The following is a 16,585-nucleotide window of genomic DNA, read 5'->3' on the forward strand; positions in this document are numbered from 1 at the left end:
GTCGAGGCGAAGAAGGAAATTGGTTTGTCAGAAATGTTTTTAACGGACTCTTGGTCCAGTCTCTATCCCGCGCCCAATATGTACAAGCATCCCACGCTCTCCTCTCGTACAGCCATTCCTGTCAGCAGCAGCACCAAAGCCCTGCTCGTCTCGCTCTCCCCCCTGATATTCGCCCATCCAGGCTCAGGCTCCTCCGCTCTTCATAGCCATTTGATCCCCCTCGCATTTCTCCCCACTTCCCGCAACCCGTCCCGCCTCTGGCTTCTCTGACCATAAAAAACAAATACCATCTAAGACTGGGCCTCAGCCTCAGCGGCGGCCTTGCGCGCCCTCTTCTCGAGCAGCAGGGCCTTGCGCTCGCGCAGCGTCTCCGTCTGCCGGTCGTCGACGCCCTGCAGCCAGTAGCCGAAGCTGGCGCCGCCGAGCGCGTACGCCGGGTAGGCCCACAGGCTGGAGCGGTTGAAGAAGGGGCGCATCTCGATGCCGACTTGCCAGAAGCGCACGGCGAGGCCTACACGAACCAAAATAATCCCACGGTTAGCCGATCGTTCACCTGCGTATGTCTAGGAGTTGTTCCCCTCCGCGAGCCTGCCGGGCCGGCCCGTCCCCGCGCTCTGGCTCTTGCGATCGTGCCTCATCGTACTTGGATTCATTGAAGGCTTCCGAGGATAGAGGCAGAGGTGTGTCGGAGGAACGTCGCGGGTCGTTTCGCGGAGGGACCTGGATTGGCCTGGAGCGGGAAGAGAGAGGGGAGGGCCGAAACGTACCGAAGCAGCTCCAGAAGGCGATTCGGTGGACCATGGTGGGCGTGGGGTGGTTGCGTCGCTCGTGCGGTTGACTTGGAGAGGACTATGTGCGGCTCGAGCGAGCAAAGAGGCCAATGCAGGCGGTCGATCGTTGTCGTCGTCGATTGAGGTTGTTGCGACACCGCGCCGTGGGGACTGCCGGCTGGTCAGGATGGGTTGAAGCTCCAATTGAAATCGTGGTCACGTGACAAGTCACATGTGACCAACCAACACGACACCACGTAGGAGACTGACTGAACAACTGACGGCGACTCCAATACCCGTAGCAATTTTCGCAGCAAATTGGCCTGCTACATAGGGGCAGACCATGATGATATTATTGTACAAAGTCATACAGTGTATTGGTGTCTAACATGCCCCCTGCTCTAAAATGAATCGCTATATGTGGGTAGGTAACCTGCAATGAATGGCCGCTGGCCATTAACAACGCTGCGCAATGCAACCCCACAACTCTAACCAAACATGTTGTCGCGTCTATTCGAGGTGATTGTATACGGCGGAGGAGGTGCGTCGCTCTGCGCCGGCCCACGCGGTTGGGGCGCGGCTGGCGGAGGCGGGGGAAGAGCTCGTTGAGGCAATGGTGCACCGGCTTGCGTCCATTGCATCGTCTTGGCAACCATCTTGCCCATGTACTGCTGGATGAACGACTCGCTATAGAACAATTAGAATCATGAGACACAAAGCGCTTCGCGGATGACTTACGTATAGTAGCTGTGCTCGGCGTTGTGAGGCGAGACCAAGTTGTGAGCCAGCTCGTGGGCAAACACGACCCACCACCAAGTTGCAGCTTCAGCCTTGGCGGCACCTGGGTTCTGGCCAGTCAACTGGGTGGCGTGGAGCTGGAGGAAGAACCGCAAGTTGCAGAAGATGCTACCGCCCGTGTTGAAGGCAATAGTCCCACCGGCTTCGTCGTAGAAGATGTGTACCACCCCGGGAGACAACGAGTAAATGCTGCCCACATCGACCAACAACGCCGCGAAGGAGTTGATGGCGGTCAGGTTCGCAGTCAGGAACTCTGCTGCTGGCCGTGTCATGTCCTTTGACACGTATACCTTCATGCCGTTGGACGCCTCCGCAGCAAAATTGATGTTCGTCGCAGGAGTGCTGTCGCAGTATGTCGCCTGCTCCTTCACCTCGCTGACGTTCGGCTGAGAGAATACGCTATTAGATCCATGCGCTCGTGTCGCGTGGATCGCATTAAGCAGGTTCTGCTGAACGACAGCGGGACTGGTGACACGGCCCGTATCCTTCTGCGGACGCTTCCCAGTACTGGATTGCTGTCCTGTGCTCGACGTTTGGGTCGGGGGTGCGTCCACAAACCTTTCGAGCTGCTTCTGCGCGTCGTTCTCGGTCGGATTGTCGAGACCCAGCTGACGAGTGAGTCTGGAGAATAGGCCGCCACCCTTGTTGGAGTTGCCGGCGTTGTTAACGGCGCTGTGCTCCGGTGAGCCCCAGGATCCGGGCATCGTAGGTTTCGAGGGCGTTTGGGCCTCTTCACGAGCAGCGGGAGCAGCGGTGGGTAAACCGGCCTCACCGTCCTGTTGTGCCCATGTCTGTTCCCGCTCCTGAATCCTCTTTCGCTCCTCTTCCAGCGCCTTTTGCCTCTGCTCCTCAGCAATCCTCGCCTCGGCGGCCTTGGCACGGAGAATTCGGTCAACGTTGTATCCGCGCGCGCGCAGGCCGTACAAGTCGAGTGTGAGGAATGGCTCGAAGAAGAGATACGCCTGCTGATTGGGACGGCTCAACAGCATCTGACATACGGCCTGGCCGATCTGGTACATGTCTGGTCGGGACTCGTCCGACACGTACAAAGTCCAGACGCCTTGGTCGTAGGCGCCAGCCGCTGATCGCTTCTCTGTATGAGACTGACGCTGCCCTTTGAGGCTGCGACGTAGCGCCACAGAGCGGACCATGGACACGCGAAGATGTTTATCGAGCCACTTGGTGTCGTGCTTGATGGCGTCGCGGCGGTAGTTCGCATACTCATACAAGAAGATCTTGGACCGCTCGAGAACATGTTTCCTCAACGGCTCTGCGTTCTTATGGTTGAGCATCTGGTGACCGATTCGCACATCTTCCTGCACAAGGCTGCTCAACTTTTGGGCACCAAGCTGCAGGTAGAATGTTTCCAGGGCGTCTTCCTCGGGGGCACAAATCAGATGCTCCTTGAACAGGCGGTAGCTAATGATGTCGTCCAGCACCACAATTTGGCTTGCCGATGCCAGCTGGTACTGCTTGATTGGCGCGTCGTCTTCATCTTCCAAGTCGATTAGATCCCCTTTGCTGGGAGATGCGAGTTCCTTGTACGCCAGCAGGCAAGCAGACGTCTTCAGGCGCCTCCAGAGTTCCTTGTCCCGCTGCAGTGTTGACGCCACTTCGGCAAGAGACTTCAGGAGATCTAGGTACTTTTCTGGGCTCTGCAAAACGCTGAGCAACCTTGCCGGCTCCGTGCACACCATATGTGCCACTTCGATCTTGGTTGGTTCGCTCTTCGCTCCACAGTGGAACAGAAACGCGTTTGCTTCTTGGCCAAAATCGACAAAGTCGAAAATTTCGCCATACGTAACAGAACTGCCAAGGTAGGTGTGCGTGGGAGTGATGTACGAGACACCTCCTGACTTTTCCGCCGCGCGGGAGGCCGTGGACCTGCTGACAGGCACTATGGGCGCATTCTTTAGTTTTGCCAGGCTGTTGTCGCGCACCTCGCTGATCCGGGAGGCAAAGTATCCGAATAGAGTTATAGCAGACCGTTGATCCTTCGGAGGATTGGCAAGCAACCTGTTGACACACTCGACCATGGGGGGATCTCTGGCGACACCAAACTTGTTTGCATGGTCATGCAGATCCTTTCTGAGAATGTCAAATCCAAGCACCGCCGCTCTTTCATTCGTAAAACACGCCGCAGGTGGGACAAGTTGCCCGCTACCTTGCAACGGGAGAATGGCCTTTCTGGTGTCCCCGAGGTTGAAGGAGGCATAGCGGTTGATGTGATGGTTGGCAATGAAATAAGTCATTGCCGAAGCACGCAGAGAGCTGTCCTTTGAGGCCATCATCTCCACAAGCTCAGGAACAGAGGGTTGCGTGCGAAGCCCCAGGAGAGCCAGGAACCGGGCTTCGGCGCTGCTCGCACGCCAGCTTCCAGGTGGTCCAGGCCATTGCAAGATGGACAGGCCCAGTGCTCGAAGCGTGTCCTTTGGCTCGAACAGCTCTGAAACCTTGTATAAGGTCGATGTGCCTTGGGTTGGCTCCATTCCTTTCGGACCAGCCTCAGCTGGACAGATCCTTGACTGTCTCAGCTTTTTCAGATCGTCTGAGGGAATGTCATTCTGGACAGAAGCCAGGTACTTGATTAACTCCATGTGGCTCCACCTCTTCTCACCCGCATTGCCGGATGCGTTGAGAAGCCTGGTGAAGATAGTATCCAGGTCGACTGTTTTACGCACTCCAACAGCTGTCAGGAACTTTTCTTTGACCTTCTCGCATCCCTGAATAACTGGCAGGTCATCGAAGAGCTTGACAGAAGGGAAAAAAGACTCGTTGGGCTTTCGCATTCCCAACTTTGTCGGCACGACTGGGTGGCTCTTGACAAGGGAAGCCACAGCCTCCCTGTCCCTGGCGGTGATGAGATCCCAGTTCTTGGACAAGACTGTCAAAACCTGGACTGCAAATTTGGGTGATTTCGTGAGGCTCTCTTCCTCGGCTCTTGACCTCGCAGTCTCAATCAAGAACCTCAACCACGGAAGGACGTCCAGCGCCTCCCAGCCGAGGGCATGGAGCTCCGCCACTGATGAGTGGGCCGTGAACGCGTAGGGGATTGTTGTTGGAGGTATCGGTAGATGGGCCGGTATTTTGTTGACATTTTGGAAATTCGTGATGCTGCCGAGAGCAATGATCTCGCCTTGATTGTCTTCCGGGCCTATCGTAGCTACGGCGACCTCAAGCAAAGCAGATCGGCTGCCGGGATCCAGCTCTCCGCTGGCACTCTTTTTGCCGGCCCACGAGATGAAGTTTGTAGCTTGCGACTTGTTGAGGGCCTTTGCTTCAAGCTCCTTCTTGACGTCAGTGACGGTGATGTGGGAAACCAGCCCAAAGTCAATAAGTTTGCGCACGAAAGGGGCCGTCTTCATCTCTTCAGGGACAATCGGAATGCTATCCACGAACGAGCTCAGCTCGTCAGACCCAAGGCGGACCTGAGTCGTCTGAAGGACACCCTGGCTGGAGTACATCTCGATGGAGGCCTTCTTGAAGCAAGTCCAGAAAGCTTCCTCCATGATCTGCCCGACCTGCCCGCTCGGGGTCGAGTCGCCAAAAGTGAATGTCTTTAAGGTATGCAGAGCCTCGGGCATGTACTTTGCGATATTCTGAGCGGAAATCTTCTTACCCTGCTCAGCCGTGTTGCGAAGCCGCTTGCTGAGGTCATCCATCTCGTTGGCAAAGGCAAGTCTGGTGATGATGCCGGCTGCCCGCAGAAGCTCCACGTTCCATGTCCGCACCCACCGAGCGTTTAGATCGATGGCCTCTCGCTCGACTGTGGGAATGACCGAAGGTGCAGACACGTGCATTCCGGCTCCTGTTGTCTGCATTGTAGGGAAGCCGATGAAGATACGACCGCCAGGCTTCTTGCTCGGCAAGACCGAAGCAAACACGTCCGTAGCTCTGGTGAATGCGCCATCGCTTGCTGACGCTGTAGAAGCCTCGGTCTCGTCATAAGACGCTGTCAGGATGGAGAGTCTGGTGGTCCGCGGCGGCGGCTTCTTGGTAGCTCGCTCGAGCTCAGACGCAAACGATGCCGAGACGTTAGTCTTGATGGCTGCCGACGTGGCACGCAGGAAGATGGCCGATGTGTTCACCTTTGTGACGTCTTCGGCGATCCTGGGCTGCACGATGCTTTCTTCGCTCTGCGACTTGGACCTGCTGCCAGCTTGTGACGAGCTGGACGTAAGGCGGGCAAAGAAGGACCTCAACGACGGGCCTTCCGCAGAACCGTATGCATCGGCGCTCTTGGTAGATGAGGCAGCCGCCTGCGGCTTCCAGCCTACGACTGACATGTACGACGCATCGATCTGCGTGCTTGTGCGATCCACGCTGACGACCTTCATGAGGCCCTCCTTTGTCCGCGCTTCCAGATCGCGGGGCAGAGGCAGCTCGGCGCTAGGAGACGACTTCTTGGTGAGCGACAAGATCTTGTAGTCGTCGATCCAGAACTCGATATTCTGCAGCGCGACAAAGGTAAGACTGGTCGCGAGGAACTGGCTGACAGAGAGCAGGTTCGGCACAGGCGTCGTCGCATTTCGATAGTCGAGCACAAAGGTGGTGTGCTTACTGGCCTTGTCCTCGGGCAGGTGGGACTTCTTGGTGAAGAGAGAGTTTCCCTTCCAGTAGAAAGCCATGGCCTCGCTGCCGGAGCTGACAAACGGCTCCTCGCAGTCGGCAAAGACGCTGTAGAAGCCGACGCCGAACGCTCCGATCTTGGTCTCATCAGGGTTGCCTTCGGCAATGCGTTTTAACCGGCCCCAATCCGTCTTCGTGAATGGCTGCCCATCGTTCTGGACGACGAGTCTTCGCAGGGTGTGGTTTGACAAGGTGTGCTTGAGCAGCTCGGATCGGCTCGTCGTGTTGGGAGGCAGCGGCACCTGCATCGAGGGTATCGTCTCCCATTTGACGCTGACGGTGGTCGCCTGAGCATCGGCGGCGTTCTGTATGAGCTCTCGGAGCGTCGTCCACTCGCCCGAGTATCTGGCCAGGACCTTGTCTATGAGGGCGCGGGTGTCGACGGTGACAGCCTCCTCGTCCTCGCCATCCCGGAGGGCGGCGGCGCGCAGGCTGGTGTAGTCCATGGCGGGCGCGCGACTTTCGTGTAGAGCGACAGTCGGGGTATCAGATTCGCATATTGGGGGGACGTGGCTATATACGCGTCGAAAGCCGTACGTGGTCGGACAACGAGGTTGGCGGGTGGCGAAGCCGAGGTTTGAGTTGGGGAAAGGTTAGGTCGTCCAGAGTATTTTGTACCAGGCAGAAGCGGTTGCGTGTCCGGCGCGACGTCTCTGGGGAAATGCAGACGTCGGGGCTGGGGACACGGATGGAAGTTGTTGGAAAGTGGCCGACCCCGACCTATGAGCCTCCTCGTATCCTTCCCGACAGAAGGCGTTGACGGAGACAAAGGAGCTGAGAGTTGTTGACTTGGGGCTGCTGACGTCGGCGTGCTGCCCGCCCTGCCAGTGGGTGCCGCCACCGCCGACGCCCCCGCCACTAACAGCCCCTGTCGCGTCAGGCACCCAAAGGGACTGGAGCAGGAGATCCGCAGGGTCGATGCAGCAGCTGGGGAGGGCCCTGACAACCAACAGAGCCGCTCGTGGGGCTAGCGGATGCCTGTTCCGCGTCCCCAGCATCTGGCTACAGGCGGCAGGAGTGATGACCTGGATGGCCTCTGCTACCGACTCACCACCCGCCTGGGGTACCTAGTAGTTTGTTGTGCCCAAGTGCCCTCCCCATTGCGTAGATCAGGGCGAGTTTTGTTTGCATGGTATAAATCACAGATGGATGCGCTGCTGGTCAAAGACACGTTAGGCGTAGCCGTGTTGGGTATCTCTCTTCAAAACGCAGCTAAGTTCCGCTGCTCATCTGCAACTATCATGAGTCTTGTTCTTTGGCTCACCGCTCCTCCTTCCTTCGATGAGCCGGACTCCTGCTTCGTTTCCGATACTCCCTCGACGTGGAACGCCGTCGCTCCCTGCTCTGATCCCGGCCCCTGTCTCTGTGTCGCTTCTCCCTCCGTTCCTCGCCTCGGCTGCGGCTGTGTTCTCGGCGACGCCTGCGCTCGTCGGTGCCCCTGTCGTGTCTATCGCGGCTGCGATCCCTAGCTCGGTCGTCATCGCGATCTCGGCTGCGCCGTCGATGCCTCCTGTCCCGGCTGCGGCTACGGCTCCGGTGCCGCCGCCGCTCCCTCCTCTCTGAGTCGCCGCCGTGCCGCCGTGACCGTTCCCTCCGAGGCTCCGCATCCAAATCCAGAGGCGGTCCGCTCGCTGGCCCAATATTCCTCTGCGTGCCAACCTCCGTGGCGTTCGCCCCCGTAGTGTTCCTCTGCGGCGGCGGCAGGCCCAGGGTGCGCGCGATGGCGTCCTCCTCTGCCTCTTTGATCTTGCGCAGCTCTTCCTTTCGCTCGCGCTCGAGGCGCTCCTCGGCCGTCTCGTCGCCTTCGGCGGCCGTCGCGTCTGCCTTGGCGTACCAGTTGAGGTCCTTGCCCTTTTGCCATCGTCCGACGGGCGCCTTGAGGCTGTGACCCAGATAGTTTTCGCGGTGCGACGAGTTGGCGACTTCGTCCCAGCTGAAGTTGACGCCGCCGCGGGAGCCCGACTTGCGGATGGTGCCGAGCAGGTCCATGGCGCGAGAGATCAGAGATTCAATTAACCTTCCAGTCGCATTCGAGGAGAAGGGTGTTCTTGATGTAAATCGTTGTATTGTGAATAAAGCTGGGAGATGTTGAGGTGTTGAAGGATGCAAGTGGCTTGCGATCCCAGGCAGAGGCCCACAGTGGCCCATGGTACTTCTCTGGGCGGAAATCACCCGCGCCGAAAACCAACCCCACGTCACCGAGCTCAATCCAGCTCCAACCCCGAACCCTCTCCACGCGCGCGCGACCTGCATCGGCCTCGCCCATCTTCGCCTCAGCATCTCGCCGCAACATGGCCAACCCAAACGACCCCCCGCTGGACGAGATCCAATGGCGCTCGCCGCCCATCCTCGCTCAGATGGGCGGCCTGCACTCCAACACGATCCTCTTCTACTTCGCCGAGTCGCCCTTCTTCGAGCGCACGTCCAACAACGCGGTCATCACGAGCCAGGCCATGAACAACATTTCCATGTACCATTACATCCAGACCCGCGAGGCCTTTGAGGGCCGCCTCAAGACCATGTCCGGCCTCGAGTTCATCGTCGGCGAGGAGCCCGCCGAGACGGGACCTGGAATGGGAACTGGCGTGTGGGTGATTCGCAAGCAGACGCGTAAGAAGCAGTACCAGGAGGAGGACGAGATCACGGTGCATGCGTCTTTTCTCGTGGTGGGCGAGAACATCTACATGGCGCCGACGCTGGCGGACATACTGGCGTCTAGAATTGTGAGTCGCCTGGAGCCAAGGTCGCTGACCGGGTGCTAACTGATGTAGATGACGATATCCTCAGCCATTGCCAAAGCCCTTCCAGAGGCAGAGAACGCGCGCAAGTGGCGACCGTCTACGGGCAACGTCTACTATCTTCCGGGCAGTCAAGGCCAAGCTCGGTCAAAAGGACAAACGTCGACCGTCGCAACACCCATGCCTGACAGCCAAATCAGCCAGCCCAGCCAACCCAGCCATCTCAAGCCTGCGCCAGCGCCTCAAAAACATGACGAATTGTCACTGGAGCGGGCATCTGAGGAAGCTTTCCTGATTCACATGCGCCACGGCGGAGAATACATCGACGAGAACCCCATCACCGGCCGCCCTGGCGAATTCCACCTCTCGTCCACAGGACGCAAGGCCGTGCCACCGCCCAAGGCCGGCGCCGAGTCAGGCATAGGAGCCATGAACGGGCCTACCGCTATCAACACTAAGTTTGATGACAAAAAGGACGGCAAGGGGGAGAAGACACCCAAGTCTGCTACGATGCCGAAGCCTAAGCGGAGGAAAAGCAGAATGAGCAACGTACCGACTCCGGTACAGACCCCCAAGGCGTCTTAGCAGTTCGAAAAGCTTGTTTTATTACGACGCGGTGTTCAGCGTCTGGGCAGAATATGGACAGCGTGTAATTATACTTGATACCCCGGTATTTGGGCCGCCTAATACAAGTCGGACTTTACTAAAGCTAGTGGATCACGTAGCCACCGTCCACCAGCAGAGCTGCGCCCAGGATGAAAGACGCCTTGGGGCTGGACAGGAAGAGCACTGCATCGGCAACCTCTTGGGGCGTGCCTTTCCTCTTCATGGGCGCCATGAGCACGCCGGGCGAGTCGTCTGGGATGCCAGCCGTCAAGGGTGTGCTGCAATGTCAACGGTGGGCTCTCGCGAACGGCTCTCTGTTGGTGTACTCACTCGATGATGCCCGGACAGACGCAGTTGACCCGGATGTTGTGCGGGGCGTACTGTACGCTATTAGCTCTTGCACCTCTGGAAGAGTTCTCACACGGGGCCTTCTCACGTCAATGGCATCTGACTTTGTGAGGCTCACAATCGCCGTCTTGGACGCATTGTAAGCAGCTGCAACGGCAACCACGTTAGTTCCCTGAATCAGGCTTGAGGCACAGCAAGCAAGTGCAAGCGGTGAGAAAGACGTACGCGAGCCCTCTTTGCTGACAATGCCCAGGTTGCTGCCAATATTGACCACGGAGCCCCTGTTCCCGGGCCGTCCGTCATGCGTTGGCTGCGGCTCCTGCGAGATCATGTGCTTGAGGGCCTGACGGGAGCAGAGCCACAGGCCGCGCGCGTTGATGCCCATGATTTCGTCGAACCCCGCAGGCTCGAGTTCGTGAGACACCTTGTCCGTGCGGTAGATGCCTATACGCCATCAGCTCCATGTCAACAATGTGAGCGGTGTGCGGCCGCGACGAATGATGGCGAGTAGGCACCGTTATGTGCTCATGATTGCACTCCTTTCTCGGGAGTCCGAGAAGGCGGCGTCTCGGGCAAACGTACCAGCACAGTTGACGGCGTAGTCGATGCGGCCAAACTTGTCAATCACTTGGTCAAACGCAGCTGTAACATCCTCATCCTTGAGCACGTCCACCGTCAGCGGGATAATCTCCACCTCCCCGGGCGCCTCTGCCTCGGCCCGCGCCTTGGTCTCCTCGAGGGCCGGTGCATCGCGGTCCAAGATGGCAAGTCTGCGGCAGCCCTCAGCGGCAAACGAGATGGCCACCTGTCTTCCGATGCCTAGGGACACGGGAACTGTCAGAAAAGCTCGGTTCGGCACGAGTGGCATATGTTTTTCTGCGCCGGCAGCGGCGTGCGGCGTGTAAAGCCGTATTGCTGGGGTAGCTTACCGGAGCCTGCACCGGTGACGAGCGCCACACCGGGGAACAACGTCATGATGGAATTGGTCAAGATGTGCTTTTCTGTACCTGTGATGAAGGACTGTAAAATCGCTTGATCACGGGTGATGAGGAACTTGAAACGGACGAAAGAGCTGAACACAGTGCAGACAGCTGTTGTCCAGCGTCGGCGGGGGAAAGCAGGCACACCTCGCGAACCCGCAATGGAGGAAGGTCTCACAGCCCAACCGCAACCTCCTCCTGGTACTACTACCAACCGCGGCGTCGCTCGGATCATCTCCCCGCTAATACCTCCGATGCTGCGTCACTGGTCTTCAATTCGGTACTTGGCTGTTACGGCAGGCGCCGGTTGACACGCTGCCAATCATGTGATTCAGGCCGCGCTATCTTTGAGCTAAGTCGTGTGTAACCTTTGGGGAGGCTCGGGCCGTGCGACGCTACGGCAAGGCAAGTTGGCTGCTCGATAACCCAGGTTCTTGCCTATTACATAACTCCCTCTGTCTGACCTCCTTGGCTGGCAACAGGTGGCTGGCAACAGGCACCCAGCTGTCCGGCCTAGCCCAAGGGAACACCGCCCATTATTTATGGCAGCAACGCCAGAAATATGAACGGCGGTAGCGGCGGTGGCGACCAAATAGGACAGGTCTGGTGTCTAGATAGCTTCTCTCACCTCGGAGGCATCGTGCTACTCGACAATATAGCCCTTGCCTGGCACCTTTTTCTACGTGACATTCTCGGTCAGTAATGGCCAGCCCTGCACTTTAGTAGCGCCTTTAGCCCTCAGATATAATATCACCCATCACTCCCTCACAATTTCACCGGATGACGACCTAGGCGTCTTCGCCAGGAACGAAAGGAACGAAAGGAACGAAAGGAACGAAAGGAACGAAAGGAACGAAAGGAACGAAAGGAACGAAAGGAACGAAAGGAACGAAAGGAACGAAAGCAATAGTCATAGCGATATATAAATAGCGTAGTATATTGAGCTATTCGACGACCCATCCCTTGCCTGGGACCTTCTTCTGGATGACCTTCTTGGCCGGCAGGGGCCAACCCTGGCCGCCGGTCCCCTCGGCCCTCAAATACGGCACCACCCAGCACTCCCTCGTCTCGCCCGCTGTCTTGACCTCCTTGATGGGTTTGCCGTAGCTTATGAGCGGCGTGCCCTTGGCGAGACCGGACAAGTGACTGCCCGTCACGTCCGTGAGCGCGAGCATCCTGGTTTTCGGCTTCTTTTCCGAGTCGTGGCCTGACGGTGTCGCGCGCTGCAACTGCGAGTAGACAATGTACTCGGGGCACTCCTGCGGACTCAGATGAGCAAGCGGCGATGTTGGGTGGATGTACACCAGGCCATCATTCTCCGAGCTAGGCCCTGAGCTCAACGGAACGAGCGGGATGTACGGCACGTCGATTGCCCTTCGGGGTTTGCGGTAGTGCTCCGGAGGGTTTGGCGCCATGTCCGCGCGCAGTGCGACGTGATCGACGAATCCACGGGCGACGATTTGCTTCAGCGCGCTGACCTGCTTCGGCGTGGGAGCGTCCAGCTTATCCTGGTATTTCAGGTTTGCAAAGGCCGGGATATTCGCCCGGAGGAGCTCGGTAATTTGCTTGCGCAGCTGCTGTGTTTCCTTGAGGACCTTGAACCGCACAAAGTGGCTTTCGCACCACTTCTCTGTGGGGTCATGGGCGAACTCGCCGACCACCTGAAGGAGCTTGATTGCGTCTGACCTGTCATCCAAGAAGCAGAATGTCTTGTGAACCTCGTTGAACTTCTTGCGGGCCTCCGCCTGGCGACTCTCCGCAATGACATCGGCATTCGTCCTAATCTCCGCATCGTCCTTGGTGGCCAAGGCCGGGATGGCCTGGTTCTCCGGGAGGAAGATTTCGGGCACAGATAATCCGGCAACCATCGCAACCGTGTATTGGAGGCAGTCGTGCAAGTGGCCGACCAACAGGATGCGCGCAAAGCGCGGAGAGAGGGGGAAGAGGGACATGGTCTTGCCAATTTCCGTAACGTGCCCACTCGGCGAGAGAGCTGATAGATATCTCAGAAGCTTCTCAGACTTGGCCAGGCTCTGCCTGTTCGGAGGCGTTGGGAACGGAAAGTTGACCACGTTCTGGAGGTTCATTGCCTTGAGCTGTAGCATCACACCCTCGATGGGCATGCGCAGCACCTCGGGATCCGCAAATGCAGCAAAGTCTCTCTCATACACGGCCGACGAGTACAGCCTGTAGCAGTGACCTGGGCCCGTTCGACCCGCGCGGCCGGACCGCTGGTTTGCACTGGCTTTGCTGATCCATCCAATGTCGTAGCTCTGAACACCGCTCAAGCGGTCGTAGTGCCGCTCCTTGGATCTGCCGCAGTCGAAGACGAATCTCGTGCCAGGTATTGTCAAACTTGTCTCGGCAACGTTGGTCGCTAAAATGATTTGTCGCGTTCCATCAGGCGGCGTTTCGAAGACTCTCATCTGCTCTCTCGTAGGTAGAAGTGAGTATAGTGGTAGGATTTGCATCTTCAGCGGCGCCTCCTGTTGGTCCTCCTCGATCTGGAACTCTTCCTCATCTTCCTCGTCAGATGACAGTCCGTCTCTCTCATCGCTGTCATAATCGTCAACATCACCAAATTCGATATCCTCGACCTCTACCGGGGCGTCGGCTGCAGATATTTGTACTTTGGGACCTTCGGCCGAATGAAGACCGCCAAACGCTGCCTTGAGCCGCTTGCTCAGCTGGATGATCTCGTTGCGGCCAGTGAGAAAAACCAAGAATCCACCCGGGGGCAGCTTTCGGTGGCCCCTGCTGATCTTTCGGAATGCTTCTTCGACGTAATCGTGATGTGTCTTCCTGGCGAAATGAATGGTGACAGGGTGCTGCCGACCCTCCACTTCGAGTACCGGAGGCGGCGTCGCGAACAACTTCGTGTTCATCGTCAGATCCTCTATTCTGAGCGTGGCTGACATGATGATGAGTTTCAATGGTTTGAATGTTGGGTCCTCCTGCGCTAGCTCCGCACGCAGCTTGATGACACGGCTGAGCATGCCGATGAGAATGTCGGTATTGACGCTCCTCTCGTGGGCCTCATCAATGATGATGGCGGAGTATTTGCGTAGAGTGATGTCCTGTGCAACTTCCCGCAGCAATACACCATCGGTCATGAACTTGATGGCCGTGTTGGCATCGACGGTGCCTTCGAATCGGATCTGGTAGGCCACCGACTTGGAATGATCGCCCAGCTCCTCAGAAACTCGCTTAGCCATACTGACCGCAGCAACTCGGCGCGGCTGAGTGATGCCAATCAGACCAGGGGTAGGCGAATCCGGGGTTCCGTAGCCCGCTTCATACAAGAACTGAGGTACTTGCGTCGTCTTACCGGAACCCGTCGCACCGCAAATGACCACGATGTCGTTGTTATGGATGGCCTCCATCAGTCGCTGTTCTTCGGAAACAACAGGAAGCTGCAGTCGGGCCTCCTGAATCGTCGGAGTTCTCGTGACTGTGACGCTGTATACTTTCCGGTCGGTCCTTGTCCCAGGTTTCAGCTCCATCGGAAGAGGATCCTGCTCGGGTGCGCGAGGCACAAAATTATCGGGCTTTGGTATTTGTAGGGCCGTCGTCGTGGCACTGGCAGGCTGAAAGCCGAGGGCTTCGTTGCGTTGTCGCAGAGCCCAGCTCTTGAAGGCTGATTGCCTCGGAGCTCCATCTTCATTGCCATCCGCGGACTCGTTGGAGCTTTCATCGCTGGACTCGGCGTCGGAGTCGTCACTGTCGTCGGTCGCCTCTGACGCAGTTCCATCAGCCTCTTTGGTCTTTGCCTCGGCGTCGCTGAACCCTTGCCATTCTTCGTCCTCGGAATCGCCTTCTGAATCGCCTTCTGAATCGCCTTCGGAATCGTCTTCGCCGTCTTCGCCATAAATTAAAGGCTGCGGGGGAAGGGCGTGTATTTTAGATTTGACACCGCCTCTTTTCTGTCTCTTCTTGATGACCGGTCTACCCTCGTCGTCGACGTCGAGCGGCCGCTTGAGGCCCGAGCCGACAGCAACGGGGGCGGCTTGCGGCGTCATAGAGGCAGCAGCACGCTCTGAATCTCGTTCGATCGGTGTCGTCTCGTCGAGTTTGGCGCCGCCCATGTCGGCGTCGGATTCGTCGTTGTCCGGTTCGTCTACCTCCCGCTGCTCAAAGAGTACGTCGTCGACCTCTTCGCCTTCAATGCCGGCGCGCTTCTCTCGCAATGCACGTGAGATCAGCTGCTTCTTCGTCTCGCGGCCTTGCCCTAGGGACCTGCTGCTCGAGAAGAGGCTTGTGTCGACTTTTCGTGCAGCTAGCTTCGCCAGCAAATCGCGGTTCTCATCCTTGCGCAGCTTGTTGTCGATGTACTTTTCGAGACGCTTGGCCTTTTTGCCGCTGACTTTGACGCCATCCTGGCGCAGCTCGTCTTTCATGCGTTCCCTCTTCTCCTTGTCCTCGAGTGCCTTCCTCTCGGCCGGGAGCAGCTCCTGATTGGTGTCTTGGACTTCGTGGCGAGCATTTTCGTTGGCTTTTTGGCGCGCGAGCACCTTGTGCTTCCGCTGTCGCGGGACGAATTTGGCCATTTTTGTGTGTCTGTCGCAGCAGGTTGCAGGAGGGACAAGAAGGATGTCTGGTACGAATTACAGGTTGTCGATGCTGTGGGTGCCTCGTCACGTGAGCGAGTGACGTCCCTTAGTCCCGGCCACCACAGGACAGGTGCAGACCGGAGGACATGTTGACTTTGCAGACCCCGATCCTGAATATTTTATACGGACTGGATGCTGCAAACCACGTCGGCGGCGGCGATCGTCTTCGACATTTTTTGGCTTGAGCAGATTCTGCCGCCCGCGACCGCCAAAACCTCAATCCCAATTGGGACTAGTGCGGGGATACTGCAGAGGTGCGGCGCGGGCGCCAACCCGAAGCCTCCCAGAGTCCCAGGCACACTACGAGTCTACGACTGGACCCGCGCCTTGTCAAGTGCTGCAGTCCCACAGCCCTTCCAGACACATCACTAAATCAGCATTGGAAGCGAAATGGCGACGCCAGACGTGCGCGAAGACGGTTTTCCAGTCCCCAGTCGTCGCACCTCTGGCCTTGTCAATGGCGTCACAACCGAGGTCACGTCATTGAGCTTCTCGGACAAGATCCTCGTCACCATCAGCCAAGAGGGCCGACTCTCACAATGGGTAGACCGCGCCCGGCCCTGGCTTGAGCCTTCAACACATAGCTGACATCCGACTAGGTGCAAGTGCCGCTGACTGGCTCTGCGGCAGGTCTTGTTGAGATGACACTGCCCACGGCGAGCCATGGCCTCATGCCGTCCACGCACCTGACGCCAAAGACGCTCCTAGGAGGTGGGGGGGATGACAGGGAAACCCTCGGACAGCTCTACGCCGCACAAATCGCCAGCCGCTTGTCGTTGCAGTCGCCGGAGGACCGGAGGACACTCGTGCTGGGCCTGGGACTCATCAAGGTTGACACTGAGCGGGAGGCTTTCTTTGACCTGTTTGAGCTGGCTCAAAAGGTGCTGTGAACTATTAGAGTGGCGGAAGGGTTTATTCTTACGATACAGCTAATGAGCAATGACCTCCTCCTCTCGCATAGACAGTGACGACACTCAAGTGCATCGGGCTGATTCATGAATTCGTGACCGCCAACTAGGAACGACATTCGTCTCATATTCGGATACGGGTGCCCTACACTCACGCTACATCAGGCACAAAAGGAACGAGAGGAACGAGAGGAACGA

At 57.8% G+C, this 16,585-nt stretch overlaps 7 protein-coding genes across 7 annotated transcripts; 2 read left to right on the forward strand and 5 right to left on the reverse strand.

Moving 5' to 3' along the window:
• Window positions 1-290: 290 nt before the first annotated feature.
• PLICBS_009539 (uncharacterized protein) lies at window positions 291-801 on the reverse strand (the record flags this gene model as incomplete). The annotated part of the gene is made up of 2 exons (XM_018325149.2): window positions 291-511; window positions 768-801. 2 exons carry the CDS (start codon window positions 799-801, stop codon window positions 291-293), a joined length of 255 nt encoding a protein of 84 aa, XP_018176543.2.
• Window positions 802-1,258: 457 nt separating this feature from the next.
• On the reverse strand, window positions 1,259-6,643 carry PLICBS_009540 (uncharacterized protein; the record flags this gene model as incomplete). The annotated part of the gene is made up of 2 exons (XM_018325150.2): window positions 1,259-1,457; window positions 1,509-6,643. 2 exons carry the CDS (start codon window positions 6,641-6,643, stop codon window positions 1,259-1,261), a joined length of 5,334 nt encoding a protein of 1,777 aa, XP_018176544.2.
• An 814-nt stretch (window positions 6,644-7,457) lies between these two features.
• On the reverse strand, window positions 7,458-8,186 carry PLICBS_009541 (uncharacterized protein; the record flags this gene model as incomplete). Its single annotated transcript, XM_018325151.2, has 1 exon — window positions 7,458-8,186. The coding sequence occupies one exon, from the start codon at window positions 8,184-8,186 to the stop codon at window positions 7,458-7,460; it is 729 nt and encodes a 242-aa protein (XP_018176545.2).
• Window positions 8,187-8,488: 302 nt separating this feature from the next.
• On the forward strand, window positions 8,489-9,520 carry PLICBS_009542 (mediator of RNA polymerase II transcription subunit 6; the record flags this gene model as incomplete). Its single annotated transcript, XM_018325152.2, has 2 exons — window positions 8,489-8,920; window positions 8,969-9,520. 2 exons carry the CDS (start codon window positions 8,489-8,491, stop codon window positions 9,518-9,520), a joined length of 984 nt encoding a protein of 327 aa, XP_018176546.2.
• A 124-nt stretch (window positions 9,521-9,644) lies between these two features.
• On the reverse strand, window positions 9,645-10,864 carry PLICBS_009543 (uncharacterized protein; the record flags this gene model as incomplete). Its single annotated transcript, XM_018325153.2, has 6 exons — window positions 9,645-9,819; window positions 9,872-9,921; window positions 9,978-10,036; window positions 10,115-10,333; window positions 10,472-10,708; window positions 10,819-10,864. The coding sequence occupies 6 exons, from the start codon at window positions 10,862-10,864 to the stop codon at window positions 9,645-9,647; spliced, it is 786 nt and encodes a 261-aa protein (XP_018176547.2).
• Window positions 10,865-11,813: 949 nt separating this feature from the next.
• On the reverse strand, window positions 11,814-15,416 carry PLICBS_009544 (putative ATP-dependent RNA helicase DHR1; the record flags this gene model as incomplete). The annotated part of the gene is made up of 1 exon (XM_018325154.2): window positions 11,814-15,416. The coding sequence occupies one exon, from the start codon at window positions 15,414-15,416 to the stop codon at window positions 11,814-11,816; it is 3,603 nt and encodes a 1,200-aa protein (XP_018176548.2).
• A 453-nt stretch (window positions 15,417-15,869) lies between these two features.
• On the forward strand, window positions 15,870-16,369 carry PLICBS_009545 (uncharacterized protein; the record flags this gene model as incomplete). The annotated part of the gene is made up of 2 exons (XM_018325155.2): window positions 15,870-16,022; window positions 16,079-16,369. 2 exons carry the CDS (start codon window positions 15,870-15,872, stop codon window positions 16,367-16,369), a joined length of 444 nt encoding a protein of 147 aa, XP_018176549.2.
• Window positions 16,370-16,585: the final 216 nt, after the last annotated feature.

Source organism: Purpureocillium lilacinum, assembly GCF_023168085.1.
Source record: "Purpureocillium lilacinum CBS 284.36 DNA, scaffold_7, whole genome shotgun sequence".
Lineage (NCBI taxonomy): Eukaryota > Fungi > Ascomycota > Sordariomycetes > Hypocreales > Ophiocordycipitaceae > Purpureocillium > Purpureocillium lilacinum.